At 51.8% G+C, this 15,706-nt stretch overlaps 1 protein-coding gene across 3 annotated transcripts in view; it reads right to left on the reverse strand.

The window, feature by feature from the left end:
• Positions 1–15,706, reverse strand: part of KDM4B (lysine (K)-specific demethylase 4B) — a 105,753-nt gene that overhangs the window by 48,033 nt on the left and 42,014 nt on the right. For all 3 annotated transcript variants that reach the window (XM_006754029.2, XM_006754028.2, XM_015567033.1), the window contains exons 7-9: positions 12,309–12,358; positions 6,752–6,855; positions 3,273–3,410 (exon numbers count right to left, since the gene is read on the reverse strand). In XM_006754029.2, coding sequence (XP_006754092.1) covers positions 3,273–3,410; positions 6,752–6,855; positions 12,309–12,358 — 292 coding nt within the window. The remainder of the gene's footprint in view (positions 1–3,272; positions 3,411–6,751; positions 6,856–12,308; positions 12,359–15,706) is intronic.

Raw genomic sequence — 15,706 nt, forward strand, 5'->3', positions numbered from 1 at the left:
GGTGGGGTGGATGATGCTCTGCAGGTGGCAGCTGTGGCATCAGCGGCTCTGGGAGTGCAGAAGGTGACTGTCCAGCCCTAAGTAACTGGAGCCAGAACTGGCAGGAAAGGCCCACACCAAGTGGCAAATATTTTCAGCTTTGCAGGCCAGCCTCTGTTGCAACTACTCAACCCCACTGTTGCAGGCAAAAGCAGCCACAGACAACAGGTCAACACCTGAGCGAGGGTAGGCACCCATAAAACTTTATTTATGAAGGAGAAATTTCAGTTTCATCTAATTGCATGTCGCATATTCTTTTGATTCCCCTCTACTCTTTAAAAATGTAAAAATCATTCTCAGTTTGCAGCCCATACAAAAGTAGTCAATCTACCAATTTGCAACCTCTGCTCTGGAAAGAGACACCTGAAACTCATACAGACTGGCTAGGTGTGAGAGTCTGGCTTTTAATGTGTTGGCACAAGGCAGAATGACAGAAAAGGGACAATAGAGGGCAGGAGCCTGAAGAAGGTAACAAAGCAACAAGTAAAAGAGTCCCTAAAATCTGGGAAGCGGAAATTCTCCCCTGGGCTATGTTCTGAGGAAGATGCTAGAAGGAACTGGCCCAAAACACAGATGGGGGGGAGGGAGGGGAAGCTCAGGCTGGCTTTCAGGAAAAGGAGTTGTGGGATCCTCCCGCTCCCTAAAATCTGGCTGAGGACCCGCAGGTCTCCGTGTGCCATCTGACCTGAATGATTGACCTGCCTCTCCCTGGTCCTGCCTCTGACATGCCTTAGCTTTTATCAGTAAGGCCAAGCACTTCGGTGGACTCTGCAGCCTCGACTAGTTACGGGGGCAGCAGAGCTTGCAAGAGTCAGGAACTGTCACCCCAAAGACTGAGAGGTGGCATCCAGGACTGCCATGCACAGATGCCCAGTGGCCAATGGTCATTTCCTGGCTGAACCCCTTGCCTTCCTGCCTCAGGGGCCTGGGCAGCTCAGCCAGCTCTTCGGGGGAGCCCCGCGTGGCTCCTGAACGCTCACCTTGAACCCCGGCTTGCTCTGAGCACCAAGTGCCACTTATTCAGTAATTTCACGCTACGCCGCCTGGCTATGTAAGCGTGGAGGCCCAATCTAAGGCTGTACTTCCCAAATGTCGCTTGTGAACACATGGCTGAACCTAAAGTAGCAATTAATATCTAGGCAGTCCCCGCCCCGCTCAGTTTCGGCTCTGACAGCCTCTCCAGGAAAAGCCTGGCCCCGGGCTCTTGGCTCCACCGCAGCTCCCACTGCAGCAGGAGGTCACGGCACACACAGGTCCTGAGGATTCTCTCCTCCTTGAGTCTTACCATGTAATGCAAACAACTAAACCACACGCCCCGGATATTTACTCCTTTAGATCAAACAGGCAAATCCTGACCATTAGATGTCTCCTCTTTTAGTGACACCCAGAGTCCCCACCTGTGACAATCCCATCATGATTTTCTGACTTAAGTATAAAAAGCCCGATGCTTCCAAATCCTGAGCACCTCCCCCATCTTCCTTACTACAAAGTCCATTTCCTTTTCTAAACTGCACTGAAATAGTAAAGCTAGAGAAATAGATAATTAGAAAAATAAAGGCTAACCCATTTGTTTAGAACAGCACTGCCCAATAGAAACAGAACACAAGCCACCTTTGTAACCTCAATGTTTCTGTCGCCACATTCAAAAAGTGAAAAGAACACATGACATTCACTTTAATGAAATATCTTGTATAACCTGACTAAGCTATGCAAAAGTATCAGTCTACATAACCAGTATAAACAGATTTTTGGTGAGATATTTCCTGTTCTTTGTTAGACACTGAACATGTGTTATATGCACAGCTCATCTCCATGCAAATGGGCCACATCTCAAGGCCGCCACACCTGCGTGTGGCCACTGACCATGGTCTGAACATCACTGCTTAGAGCCAGCGGTTCTTAACCTGTGGGTCGCAAACAATGAAAATACATCCTGCATGTCAGATATTTATATTACGATTCATAACAGTAGCAAAATTACAGTTATGAAATAGCAACAAAAATAATTTTATGGTTGGGGGTCACCACAACATGAGGAACTGTTAAAGGGTCGCGGCATTAGGGAGGTTGAGAACCACTGGTAGACCCTCTTTGCAAAGGTCTGAGGTCTAGAAAATGCTACATGAGTCAGGGTATAGGGCCCAGGTACACTTCCTCCACACTGACTTCACCATTTGTCCTGACCCTGGGCCTTGACTGGGAACAAAGCGATTGTGCAGAGAAACCCCAGGCTCCAATGGGGAAGGCTGGCAGGAAATGCTCCGTTTCATCCTGTATGAGGCTAGCTGGAGGAGCTTCTGTTCCATGTGCCCCAGCGCCAGTGCAAGATCCCACAAGTGGCTGGACCTGCCTTTGCCATGGAGAGAGAGGGCCATCGGGCTAAAACCCATGAGCTGGGGAAGATCGACCTGAGTCCAGCCTGATGGGAGAAACCTGCCTGCCGTCTTTCTCTGTGGCAGACGGGACAGGCATTGAGGGCTGCAGTAACAGACCTAGGAGGAAGGCCCCTGGTACTGGCAGCTGGGAAAGGGCTAGGCCTGCTGCCGGCCCAACAGTCCTCCTTCCTGCTTCTTCCTCCAAGATTCCACCATCCCCCAGCTGACTGGGTAGGCCTGCAGTTCATTAGTCCTGTGTGCATCCTGTCACCTGGATCTCCAAAGCCACTTTAAGCCTCCACAGGAGACAAGCAAGACGAAGGAGATGAGGCAGGCATGACCCAGTCTCACAGCCAGCAACTCCATGGACTTGCATAGCACCCTCCATGCTGTCAATCAAAACCACAAAGACAGACCCACTCAGAGCTCAGGGAATCTGAGAGCAAGCACTCAGTTTAGATGTCACATCTTTTGGCCAATAATCCACGCTTGGAGACCAGGAATGGCAAATTACGGGGGGGGGTTGGGGGGGAATCAAAGGAGTCTCCTCACCTTTCAGTATCCTCCAGGGGCAGCAATGCAGCAGGCAGTTCTCAGGCCCAGAGTGGGGTCTGCCAGGAGATGGGGGCCCCTGACCCTAGGCCTGCCCAGGCCCTATTTGCTGCATGTCCACCCACCCCACTCGTGCCTTGTCCCCATTCCTCCAGGTGACAAATGTTCTGGGAACAAGTTCACTATGATCTCAGAAACAGACCTTGATGGAAAATTTAGGCTCCCAGCCAGCGGGTGTATAGACCTAGGCCCAAGAGAGGTGGCTGGGCCCCTTATTAGACTTTCACGGCATCTGAGGACACTTACCTGAGTGGCCACCTTGCCGTAATCAATCCATCGCAAGGTAGCAAAATTGGTCGACTCGGCACAATTGAATCCGTGGTTGAAGCCAGCATGGTAGCCGTAAGGAAAGGTGATCATGAACTCCCCAGCTTCCTGCGTGATCTGAGGGAAAAGAATCCAACAGGTGAGGGGAGGCTGCCAGGTGAGGGTGAGGACCAGAATTAGAAGGAAGAGGATTTTCATGCATGGCTCACCTGCCAGAAGCAACGCCTGGCCTGGAGCAGGGACAGGCTGGTGGCGAAGGCCACCGGGAGCCACCAAGGAGCACAGGAGGAGGATGTGGGCTCAAGGAGTTCCCAACAAGTGCCAGAGAGCCTGACTCTGGGAGTCAATGGAATCTACCAATCTAGGCACTTCTCCATTTTGTTGAGGAGGGGGGTCTCCAGTTTTGGAGGGAGGTGGCCATGTCACACCTCCTGTCCACTGTGAGATGTTCTCATACATCAAGGGCAAACGGCGCTGATGGCAGCTGCAGAACCTCTGAGCACAGGACAGGCGTACACGCGGTTCATTGTCCTTGCCCTAAAATAACCTAAGTCCCCTCGCCATCATAAGCACAGAATCTGTCCTTTTTATTCCAAGAGGTGGATCCTTCTAGATGATGTCAGAGAGACCAAAGAAACACATCAGCATGTGGAAGAAAACAATGTCAAAAAGGTCAGAGTTCTGAAGAGAAAGCTGATGTTTCTCCATCTATTCAAATAGTCTGGACAACCAGACACTGAAACAGAGACTCTAAAACTAGGAGCTGGGCATGACTGACAGGATGGGGCGCACAATGCCTCCAGATTGATGCTTCTGAAACCACCATCTGAAAGCCCGAAGGAAAATGGGGGGCGGGGGGACTGCAGCCTCATCCCCCCATCCAGGGCGGGGACACTTTCCATGACCACACTGACCACTCTCCAGGGCTCGTGAAGTGGGGCTGCTGGCCTAATCCATAGTTGTGAAACTGAGGCTGGTGGCCTGGGAGAAACTGTCTCTGAAGTCGGGCCTATCTATTCCTTGATTTGTACAGTCAGTAGAAGGCACAGACCACAGGTCGTGCAGAGTCTGAGTAACCACCACCCCAGACAGAAAGAGACCATTTCTGGTACCGTGGGAACTGAAGGACCCCAGTACATTCGCACCAGTGTGCTTTCTGCCACCACGGATTATGTTTCTCTCTAGGATTTCATGGAATCAGACGGTCTGTACTCCTGCGTCTGGCTCTTTGCTCTTCGAGGGTCATTCAGTGCATGTGCACATGAGTCTTCCAAAGGGAATTCTATCATGAGATGTGTCACTATTACCCATTCTCCTGTGTACAGGCTTTGGGACTCTGGTGAATAGAGTTGCTGGGCCAGTCTCCTTGCAGCACGTGTTTGCATTTCTCTTGAATAAACAGACACAGAGTGCGGGGGACGGGCAGGAGGGGGTGTTTCAGGGTCTCAAGTCAGGTGCATGGCCACATCTCCAAGAAACTGTTGACTCTTTTTCTACAGTGGCTGCCCACTTGCACCCCCAATGGTGGTGAGTGAGAGTTCCTTGTGCTCCCCTCTCAGCATTTGGGCATGTGCAGTGGGATCTCCTTGGCTTTGGTCATCTTTCTGTGAAATCCAGAGAATGTCACACCATGTTGGTTTGTGCAAACTTCTGCAGTCTGTTCAAGCCTTTCTTTCACCCCTCTCTATTTATCTCATGGTTCATCTTTTTATTGTTGATTTGTCGGCGTTCTCATGCCTGCTGATCTTTACTTATTCCCCCAGAGAGATGAGCAGAAATCACTGGATTCGTTTAAGTACCAGTGAGACATCAAACCCTGATGTGGGGAGAATGGGCAGCAGGGAGGGGGGGTGAGACTTCCCACAGAGTCAAAAATCAATCAAAACTGACACAGCCTGGAGCAAAGCCAGCCCTTCAGAACACTGAGATATTTTTCTTTTCAAATAATGAATTGCACCAATCAAGGAAAGTCAGTGTGCATTAAGTTATATTTTTAAATTCCTGTCCAAGTGACAGCCGAGAGCAGGGAATGAAGCATGGAGCAGGAGATGGGGAGAGAGAACACTCATGGGTCCCCAAGGTCCTAGCTACCCCATCCACAGCAAGGGTTCTCTGGGATGCTTCTGCAGCAGGATTTAGAGCTTTGATTTTTTTAAAATGCAATTACTAATTTTCTTATTTTATTTACGCTGACCCTGGAAAGTGCTGTCGCACTTTTCTTCCACCGCCAACTTGCACACTCCCCTTCTCTCCACCAGGGCATGGCACCCTGTGGTGGGAGCACAGAGCCTTCTGGGTGCTTAGCAGGGTCCTGGGGATGCTAAGCTCAACACCCCAGGTGTGGGTGAGGCACCTCCACTCCAGGCTCAGGTGGACTTTGGGGCCTGATCCCCAATATGAATCAAGGCCTAGAACAGAAGAGGCACTCAGGACGACAAGAAGATTATGTTCCTGTCAGAAATCTATGTCCCAGTGGCTTCATTTCAAGCCCACAGTGTCTGTCCTCTGTGTCACCGGCGTCAACATGATCCCGACAGTAAGTTAGAAGGCACTGGGGATGATGGACAGGCAGGGTGGCAAAGTAATAAGCAGTGCCAGCCCCAAACGCCAGTCATGGGGAAAGCCTGGAATTTGGTTTCTTGTGCAAGCTGGCACAGAATAAATGAGGATGTCAATGACAGATTACAGAAACACACACTTTTAATTATTAAAAAGCTTGCTATTGACCTGTGCTTTCTTCTAGAGGTAAATACCATTACAGAGATTTATAAGTGGAGTGTGGGAGTCACTCCTTTGAAGGCCACCAGGAACTTAGATCAGGGATTCACATCGTACCCTGACGGGCATCCATCAGAGCCCAGAGACAAGGGTCCTCGCCCTGCTGGCCTCAGAGGGAAAAGTGAGTCCTGCCAGCCAACTTCTGCATCCCTGACCAGGAAGCACCACTTTGGAGAATGTTCTTAACAAACCACAGGGGAGCAAGTACTTCTCACTTCCATGAGCGATGCTGTGATCTGTGCATGAGGTTCCTGGTAACAAAGGGTGTTCTGACCGAACACAGAGAGAAGAGGAAAAATGCGAACCTGCATTTCTCAAAGCAAAAATCCTGCAACCTGATGAACCTAATGAAGCAGTGGCTGGAAGTTGCTTCCTGGTTGTGGCCCCAACAGAAAGAATGAAGCCCAGATCTGAGCACTAATGCTGCCGGCAGTTAGATTGACATATCAGAAGCAATTTCCCACTGGCTGACACTCAGGTGAGAGTGAAGCATGAGGGTCTGATCACAGAACTTGACAAATCACTCCTCTGGTGAAACCTTCAGAACCCAGGCTCCCACAGGGTCCTCCTCCCCTGGCTTGCCCTTGTTCTAGAACCTTCTTAAGGGTTGAAAAGCCAGTTTCCTGGGGTGTTTGTGATCACCTGGGCCAGAAGCCCCTCCTGGAGCAGCCCCTACTTACCCGGCTGAATGGGATCCCGTACTTCTTGAGGATGATGGGTGAGATGAGTGTCATCTTGTGCCGAAGGAAGGCGTCACAGCCCTGGGAGCTCCCAGGGAAGAACCCTGGAGTGAAAAAGACAGGCAACAGTTTAAAGACCAGGGTGGGGGCTGAGCCAGGACAACTCTTTCTGGGCAGCTCTTTCCTCCTGTCAGAGCACAGAGCAGGATGCCTGCAGCACCAAGGGTATCAACCACATAGACCATCACACACCCATAAGCTCTGCTGGTGACCGCAATGGTGACACTCCCTGGCCTTCATTTAGTGAACCTGGAACAGAGGGCAAGCCGGGGCTGTCTGTGTGACAGGGCGCACACCCACAGCACACCTGTCATAGATGGGGCACAGGGCGTGTCATGGCCGCACAGACACTTCCCCTCCAAACCCCTCCAAAAACCAACTGCATTGCATCCACATAGTTCAGCCACATGAGAACACAGCCCAAAAGAAAGGACACAGAAGCTGATGTTCTAGAACCAGACAAGCTGTGAGAAGTAAGAAGTGAGTGATGCTCTCCACACACATATCATGACCAAATCTGCAATAAAGAGTGGCCCAGGCTCTGCTCCTGGCTCTTTGTGCACACAGCCACTGGGCAGGTAAGGAGACAAAGGCTTGGGACATCAACTAACCTGCCCAAGGCCTATAGTCCTATGGGGAAATGGCAGAGCAGCCCGATCCTGGCTGTGTCCACAACACAGGTCCCTAACCCTGTTACAAAGTCTGCATTTGGGCACTATTTTTGTCCAAGACTATATATATACTAGAGGCCCGGTGCACAAAAATTTGTGCACTCGGGGGGGTCCCTCAGCCTGGCCTGTGCCCTCTTGCAGTCTGGGACCCCTCAGGGGATGACCACCTGCTGGCTTAGGCCCACTTCCTGGGGGATTGGGCCTAAGCTGGCAGTCAGATATCCCTCTGGCAGCCCAGGAGCCCTCGGGGGATGTCCACTTGCCAGCAGGTAGGAGGCCCAAGCTGCAGTGGGACATCCTTAGTGCTGCTGAGGAGGCGGGAGAGGCTCCCGCCACCACCGCTGTACTGGCAGCCGTCAGCCTGGCTTGTAGCTGAGCAGAGCTCCCCCTGTGGGAGCGCACTGACCACCAGGGGGCAGCTCCTGCATTAAGCATCTGCCTCCTGGTGGTCAGTGTGCATCACAGTGACCAGTCATTCCCAGTCGTTCTGCTATTAGGGTCAATTTGCACATTACCCTTTTATTATATAGGATAGAGGCCTGGTGCATGGGTGGGGGCCGGCTGGTTTGCCCTGAAGGGTGTCCTGGATCAAGGTGGGGATCCCACTGGGGTGCCTGGCCAGCCTGGGTGAGGGGCTGAGGGCTGTTTGCAAGCTGGCCCCAGCTCCTTCAGGGTGGGGGTCGCCGCTGGGGTGCCTGGCCATCCTGGGTGAGGGGCTGATGGCTGTTTGCAGGCTGGCCACGGCCCCCAGCCACCCAAACTCCCAGTGGAGGCTGGCTGGAAGCAGGTATCTAGGATTTATTTATCTTCTGTAATTGAAATTTTGTTACCTTAAGCGGAAGCCACAGCTGGCCAGGGCAGGCGGGAAGCTTGGCTTCCTCCATCGCCGGGGCAACCAAGCCTCCTGCTTGCTCCAGCTCCGTGGCTGCCGGCCACCATCTTGGTTGGGTTAATTTGCATACAGTTGCTCTGATTGGCTGGTGGGCGTGGCTTAGTGTAGCAGAGGTGTGGTCAATTTGCATGTTTCTCTTTTATTAGATTATATGCTGTGTAACTAACCTAAGGTAATATTTATAAACATGTGGAACTCGGCCATCAGCTCTACCTGCTCAGAAACCGTGTTTAACACAGCTCAGGGACACTTCCAAACCACTTGCTGGCTGAATCTTAAATCAATAACAGCTACATCCTGTGGTTAAAGCAGTGGTTCTCAACCTTGGCTGCACAGTAGAATCACCTGGGAATCTTTTTAAAATCCTGATTTCTGGGCAAGTTCTGGAATTCCACCTGAAGGTCTGCAATTCCACCAGAAGGCAGCTGGTCTCATCGCAAACCATCACCAAGAGTGGCAAGGAAGGGCTGCCATGAGGATTCAGTGAGGATGAGGTGTGGGATGTGCCCTGGAGTACCCACTGCCCTCCAGGACTGACCCTGTGGCACAGTCAGCCCAGCGACCCTTCTGGAAGCTGACCCAGGCCTTGATACACATTCTTGATAGGTCGTTGGTCAGAAAGGGCACATTCACATGTGGATGCGCACATGTGTGTGCAAGCACATGCCCACGCTGACTTGGGGAGAAGGGGCTTTGACACTTTCCATGCTGGCAGATGGCGCCTGGCTGAAAGGACACAATGGCAAGGTTCTGGAAAGTGCAAAAGATTACTGAATCCTGCAACTTTCCTCTGCACTAAAAGCATTTCAATTAGAGTTATGGCTGCCTGCCGCCTGGCCCGCCGGCCTCTCTGCAGTTCCTCTTTTTAATGCACAGTTTAAGTGGCTCTCATTAAAGCTCTAATAAAGGCACACATTTTAAGTGATTAGCACCAATAATGCGCCAACACATTAATGCTCTGTGGGCTCCACAACTCTCCCAGTGAGCCCATTTGGAGTGCAGCTATTCATTTTCCATATTAATCACAAACTCATTCCACCCATCTCAACAGTGGAGTTGGAGATGCCTGCCCCCAACAAAGTTTGAAAGAGGCACCGAAGGGGGCAGGTTTCAAGTGTCCTGGAACTCTCTGTCCTTTCTCGAAGGAGGGGAGAGCAGGCCTGAGTGAGTGGCCGTGGAGGAAGGCCTCACCACGGCTTCTGGACCCTCCTCCAGTGCCAAAAGCCCAGCTTCTCAAATTCCAGCCACCCTGCTGAGAAGTGACTTAATGAATCCCTATTTTTCAAAAAGCAGTGATGGGTGGCCTCCCGTAGACTTCAGAGCTTGCTCACTCTTCCTCTTCCAGCCCCAGCCAATAAGCTTCCTGCCAGCCATACAGGTCCTCCCACCCCCACCTCAACCTCAAGGGTCAGAAACTACAGAGACAGCAAGGCTCTGGCTGTAGGAATGGTGCAGGAAGCACAGCCAAGTTCTAGGGAAAGCACCATCGGGATAGGCAGGTGGACCCAGAGCGTACCTAGGTTCTCTAGCTTGCACTCAGATCATCCGAAACTTTTCTAGTAGAAAAGGCACATTGAACGACAACAGTCTGGGCGTGGCTAACATGTGTTCACCAGAGCATGTCCATGCTGACTGCCCGGGATGTTTTCTCCTGTGGCTCTGTAGGTGTGGGAGGCGGAACAGCAGCCACCCATGATGCCTGTGTCTAATCCCCAGAACCTGTGATATGTTCCCTTCTCTGGCAAGAGGGACTCTGCAGATGGGATTAAGTTAAAGCCCCTGAGATGGGGATGACCCTAGATTTCCCAGAGAGCCAATGTCATCACAGGGTCCTCATAAGAGGTTCTCAGGAGCAGCGGTCACCAACCGGTGGTCCGCAGACCACTGGTGGTCCATGAGGTCCGAAAGGTTGGCGACCGCTGCTCAGGAGGGTCAGAATGACGATGCAAGAGGCTGAGCTGCTGCCTGTGAAGATGGAGGAAGGGGCCACGAGCCTGAGATGAGGCACCTCTAGAAGCTGGAAAAAGCTGGAAACTATTCTCCCTGGAAACTCAGGAAGGACCAGCCCTGCTCACACCAGGGTTTTAGCTCCAAAAGGTTCATTTTGGACTCCTGATCTCCAGAACTTCAAGGAAATGAATCTGTGGGGTTTTTTGTTTTTAATTAGAACTTTTAAAAGAGTAATTTAAGATTTACAGAAAGTTTGAGAGAATTTGTATTGTTTTAAGTCACTGTGATTGTGATAACTCTTTATAACAGCAAGAATAAACTAACATAATGGGAAAAGAATTTTTAAACTTATATTCTTAAATTAAAATTTATATTTTAGCCCTGGCCAGATGGCTCAGTTGGAGAGTTGTGCCACGAACCAAAAGGTTGCGGAGTCAATTCCAGTCAGAGCACATACCTAGGTCGTGGGTTCGATCCTCCGTTGGGGTGCAACCCCATTGGGGCATGTACGAAAGGCAACAAATCCCCATGTTTCTCTCTCAAATCAATGTTTCTCTCTCTCTCTAAAAATCAATAAAAAAACATATCCTCAGGTGAGGATTTAAAAAATGTATTTTAAATGTCTATTTAAAAAAATGCAACGGGAAGACATTTTAAATCTGGTTTTTATTTTAGAGCACAATAAATGAAATAGACCTTGACTAGGGCTGTGTGCAACTGTGGCATTTCTACCATGAGAGCATGTTCTGGAGAGCAGGGTGCAGCTCTTCCCATGAGGGCAGGTTCAGGTCTCCATCAGAAATGTTAAACAAACCACCACCCTCCGCCTGGGAGGCTGGGGCACCTACCCACTCACTCTTCCTCCGTTCTCAGGATCTATGTCACGGCAAGTAGTATTTGCTGAGCAGGCACACAGCTGTGAGTGCGGCTAGGACAGGGGCCCCTATTTTTCAGAAAGATCCACCATTCCCATCTCCAAAGTCAAAACATCAATGCAAAGAGGAAGAGAGTGTGACGGGCATTTTTGGTGAGGTGTGAGGAGGGGCCAGAGGACTGTGACCAGCAGTGAGAGAGCCTGCACCAATGTTGAGCGATGGCTTCCAGAAGGCTCTATGGCTGCTTTGGGAGGACTGGGCTGCCTGTCACTGCAACCCAGAGGGTCAGGATGATCAGATGGGCCCTGTGATGTTGGAGTGGCTCCCAAACAATCACTCCACCCAGGCCTGAGTGCTGCCTTTGAGGGAGGGGCTGGCTCTCCAGATGACAAGCAAGGGCTAGACCCTGTTGGGACAGAAAGCAGGGTGCCATGAAGGGTGCCCCCTCTCCAGACATGGCTTGGGACCCCCCTCAGACAAATCCATTGGCCCCATGAGGCCCCAGCAAGGATCCAAATACAGATGGTGAGACAGTGGCTGCTGGAAGGGACATTTAATGAGGGAGCCCAGGCGAGTCAGAACCCCGCACCAAAGGGTAAGGACCTTGTGACCACTATGCACTGAGGCCCAGGTGAGGGTGCTTCTAACTAACGTCTCATTTCCAGACTGAACAGAGGCTTGAAGACTTAGAAGAGGGCAAGATGCAGTGCCAGGCGTCGGGGGGAGGGGAGCCAGAACACAGCTGCTCTCCTGGCCCTCGGGAGCCTGTGGTCACATCCAAGAATTCCATGCTAAGAAACTGGAAAACAAGGGCATTTAAAGCAATGGCGTTCTGTGCAGAATCCATTAAGTGACAAACCCCCCAGCAGATGGACCACGGATCTAATCAGAGCGGTGCAAGAAAATGGTAAAATAAGACAGTGACCTCTTGCAACTCCCAGGAACTGAAGCCCAGACACACAACAAAACTGGGAGGGATGACTGCTGCTTCCCTCCCCCCCGACCTCGCCCACCTCGCCCACCACCCCCACTATCCCACCTCACCCTGCCCAGGTCCCAGGTCCCAGGTCCCAGGTCCCAGACCCCAGCCCTTGGTTGCAGACACCTACCAATTGCCAGCCGCTCCAGGCGCTTGCCATGCTCCGGTGGGATGGCATACCTACAAGAAGGAAGGCATGTCAGAAGTGAGCTTTGTGGCCACCACACACTTGAGAGTCCCCGGGGAGCCTGTGTGGCCTCGGAGAGACACACAGCTCATGCACAGACTGTAGCTGTGGTCAGCGCTGTGAGGGGAGTGGCACCATCAGGGAAGGAATTCCACACAGAAGGGGTTGATGAGGCAGAAGGGTTACAGACCAGGGACCCAGGGGGTGTGACAGCATTCTTGAATGCCAGGAGTACAGACATTCCCTGTTAAGCGACACTAAACCTCGATAAGGCTTACAAAGCAAAAAATACAATAAAAGCACTAGACTGGAGCTGGAGGGGTGGGGACCCTGGCTGCCTTGTGTCGCCAGCCTGCCCTCCCAGGCCCAGGGGCCAAGGTGGAAAGAGGCTTCAGGAAGGAGAAAAATTTCACCTGTCACCCACTTCACAAACTTTAATTTTACTCATTTTACATATGAGGCTCCATCAAAAATTTAAAAATGTGTGGTGGAAGCTTACAAACAAATGAAGCGAGAATGACATCCTGCTGATGCTATGTGAGGAAGCTGGCAGGACAAGAGGACGGGGGGGGGGGGGGGGGGGGGGGGGTGGCGCTGGATGACAGTGGTACTGAGAAGCCCCAACCCAACTGACATGCCAGCCTCAGCCCACGTCAGGAGACTTGGTACGATGAAAACTTCAATTTCTGGACAAATGCAGGCAGAACTGCACGTTCTAATGACACAAAGTGCTGAGCACACCCAAGTCCCATCTAGGAGGGACTCCAGGAAAACGGGTTTCAACCAGGGTGATCCTGTTCCCTGCCTCCCCCCGCCCCCAGCACACTGGGCCATGTCTCCATGGTTGTCATGACTAGGGGTGCTCCTGACATAGAGTGGCTGGGGGCCAGGGATGCTGCACAGCCCCCCACAGTGCCCAGGGCTGCCCCCCACAGAGAACGATAGGGCACCAGATAGTGCTGAGAAGGACAGACCTGAGGAGGACAGAATAAAAAAGGCCACTATCTCACATTCTGGAATGAGTCAAATGTGAAAATGCATCATCGGGCCACTCCCTCCTCCCTCCCTCATGGTGCAGGCAAAGGGTGGGTGCCCACAGGGAACATGGAAGATCGCCCAGATGCTGTAGCTGGTTAAGTCTATTCCAACTGAGAGGTCTATTATTCCTTTTTAATAAAATAAAAGGGGGCGGGGTAGGAGATAAGTGAGTATTGTGTTGTCTCTAATCTAAAGGATAAAAATAATTAATTTCTGGGCACTCTGGGGCCTTTGAGGAGATGGCCCCGCACTTTCAATTCTGTTGCTGTCAGATAATTTTCCATCATCTGTACAAAGATGAAGTTACTCTTTTTAAAATGGCCTTTTATCGCTTACACAAAGACGGTAAAAGTTAACCCCAATCTGAAGCATCTTTGGGGGATTACTGTCCCCCCCAAATGGGGAAATGAAACATTCTGTCCCTTTTGGGAAGATGCCAGCAGACTGGAAGGACTAACTCTGGCACCAAGGCTGTGATGATTAATGCAGTATCCCCAGTCTACAATGCTGCTTTCACTTAATTACCGCCTGTAATTGGGAGTTGTAAAGATAAGATTAATTGAGTCTGGTGGATGTTAAAAGTTTAATACATTGGAACGTGGCTCCTCTGTTATCAGAAAGTACAGACGGCAGGACACTAGGCTGAGCGTTCAGGAGAGCAGCCCCTGGGGAGATTAGAAAGACTCCGGGAAGGGAAGCCGGCGCCATGGGGCCTGCTGGCTCCAATGTCCCAGAGCCAGGAGTGCCTCCCACCCTTTGGACCAATTCAGTGGCAACTTCGGTGGTGCCAAGAAGCCCCATTGCCAATGACACGCCATGCCAGCCCAAGCCCCTGGGACATGGCAAGATGAAAACCTGTTTTCAGAGGAAAGCAGGTACAACTGGGGCAAGGGTCCTTAACAACACAGAGCACTGAAGATGAGCCGGTCGAAGGAGGAAGGGGAGGGGGACAGTAAAGACTCCATAGCCCAGGGGTCCTCTAACTATGGCCCGCGGGCCACATGCAAATACAAATATTGTATTTGTTCCCCGCTTGTTTTTTTACTTCAAAATAAGATATATGCAGTGTGCACAGGAATTTGTTCATAGTTTTTTTAAAAACTATAGTCCGGCCCTCCAACGGTCTGAGGGACAGTGAACTGGCCCCCTGTTTAAAAAGTTTGAGGACCCCTGCCACAGCCACTGGACCACGGCCGAGTCCTGCGGCCTTCCAATGGTGGAAGAAACTCTGGAAATGTGGGCCACAGGTTCCCACTGGGCCCTTTCTCACCAGGTTTGACCTTTTGGGTGCCCCGGTGAGCCCAGTGACATAGGGGCCCCAGTGAGCCAGTCACAGAGCTGCCTTCCAACAGGGACTGACATTTGCCACTGGAGAGAAGTCCCCAGGATCCTGTGGGGACCCCAGGGCCTTGTGGGGGTCCCACCTAGGGTCCCCAAGAAGCCCTGTGCATGGTATCCTTGTCAGAGTCCCACCCAGTCTCATGCCCAGATCAGGGCATCCAGACTCTGAGGTTTGGCTCTGGAAGAAAAAAAAGGGAAAGAAGGAGAAGCAGCTATTGGAGCTGAGCGAGTGTGTTCGCTAACCTTCAAGGCAGGGAGCATCTGTCTGGACATTAGTGAGCCAGTTCTCGGGGCCATAAAACAGAGTCAGAATATTGGTCACCAACATGGGGGCAGTTTGTCTCACTCCCCAAGAGATCTGTCCCCACCACAAGGTCACACCTCAGGGCCAAACCAATCAGTTTTGCCAGCTGCAACCCCAGGCAGCCTCTCTCTATATGTGACAGCCCTGGTCACCTGCGTGGCAGAGGGTTCTTCTGTGGTTTCCTTGGACAGAAGGCCATAGGAGCTCTGGCCTCGCCTGTCCTAACTACCTGTTTGTCTCAGGACTGGGCTAGGGCGGAGTCTCCAGCCTCCCTCCCTCTTCCAGCTCAGCCCTAATGCTGCTGGGAACCTCTCCTGGCTCCCCAAGCCCACTCTCCACCAGCACAAGCGCTCTTCCCCAGCCTCTCCAGCGAGGCTGGTACCCCTCATGCCCTGCTACACATAGGCCCTCATGCATCCTCCAGGGCTGGCCACGTGCTTCAGTCAACCTGCTTCCCCTTCCAGGACACGTGGCATCTAGTGGGCCCCCCTGGGCAGTCAACTCCCTAGGCCAGTGGGAGGGCATGGAGAGACTGCGGCCCAGCACACAGTCATGCTGGCACAATCTGGAGATGTGAGGAGAAAGGAACAGGGCAGAGTGCAAGGGAAAAGCGAGCAGGGGCTTTAGAGGTAGAGGCAGAAATGGGGGGGGGGGGGGG

This window comes from Myotis davidii, unplaced genomic scaffold (assembly GCF_000327345.1).
Source record: "Myotis davidii unplaced genomic scaffold, ASM32734v1 scaffold551, whole genome shotgun sequence".
Classification (NCBI taxonomy): Eukaryota; Metazoa; Chordata; class Mammalia; order Chiroptera; family Vespertilionidae; genus Myotis; species Myotis davidii.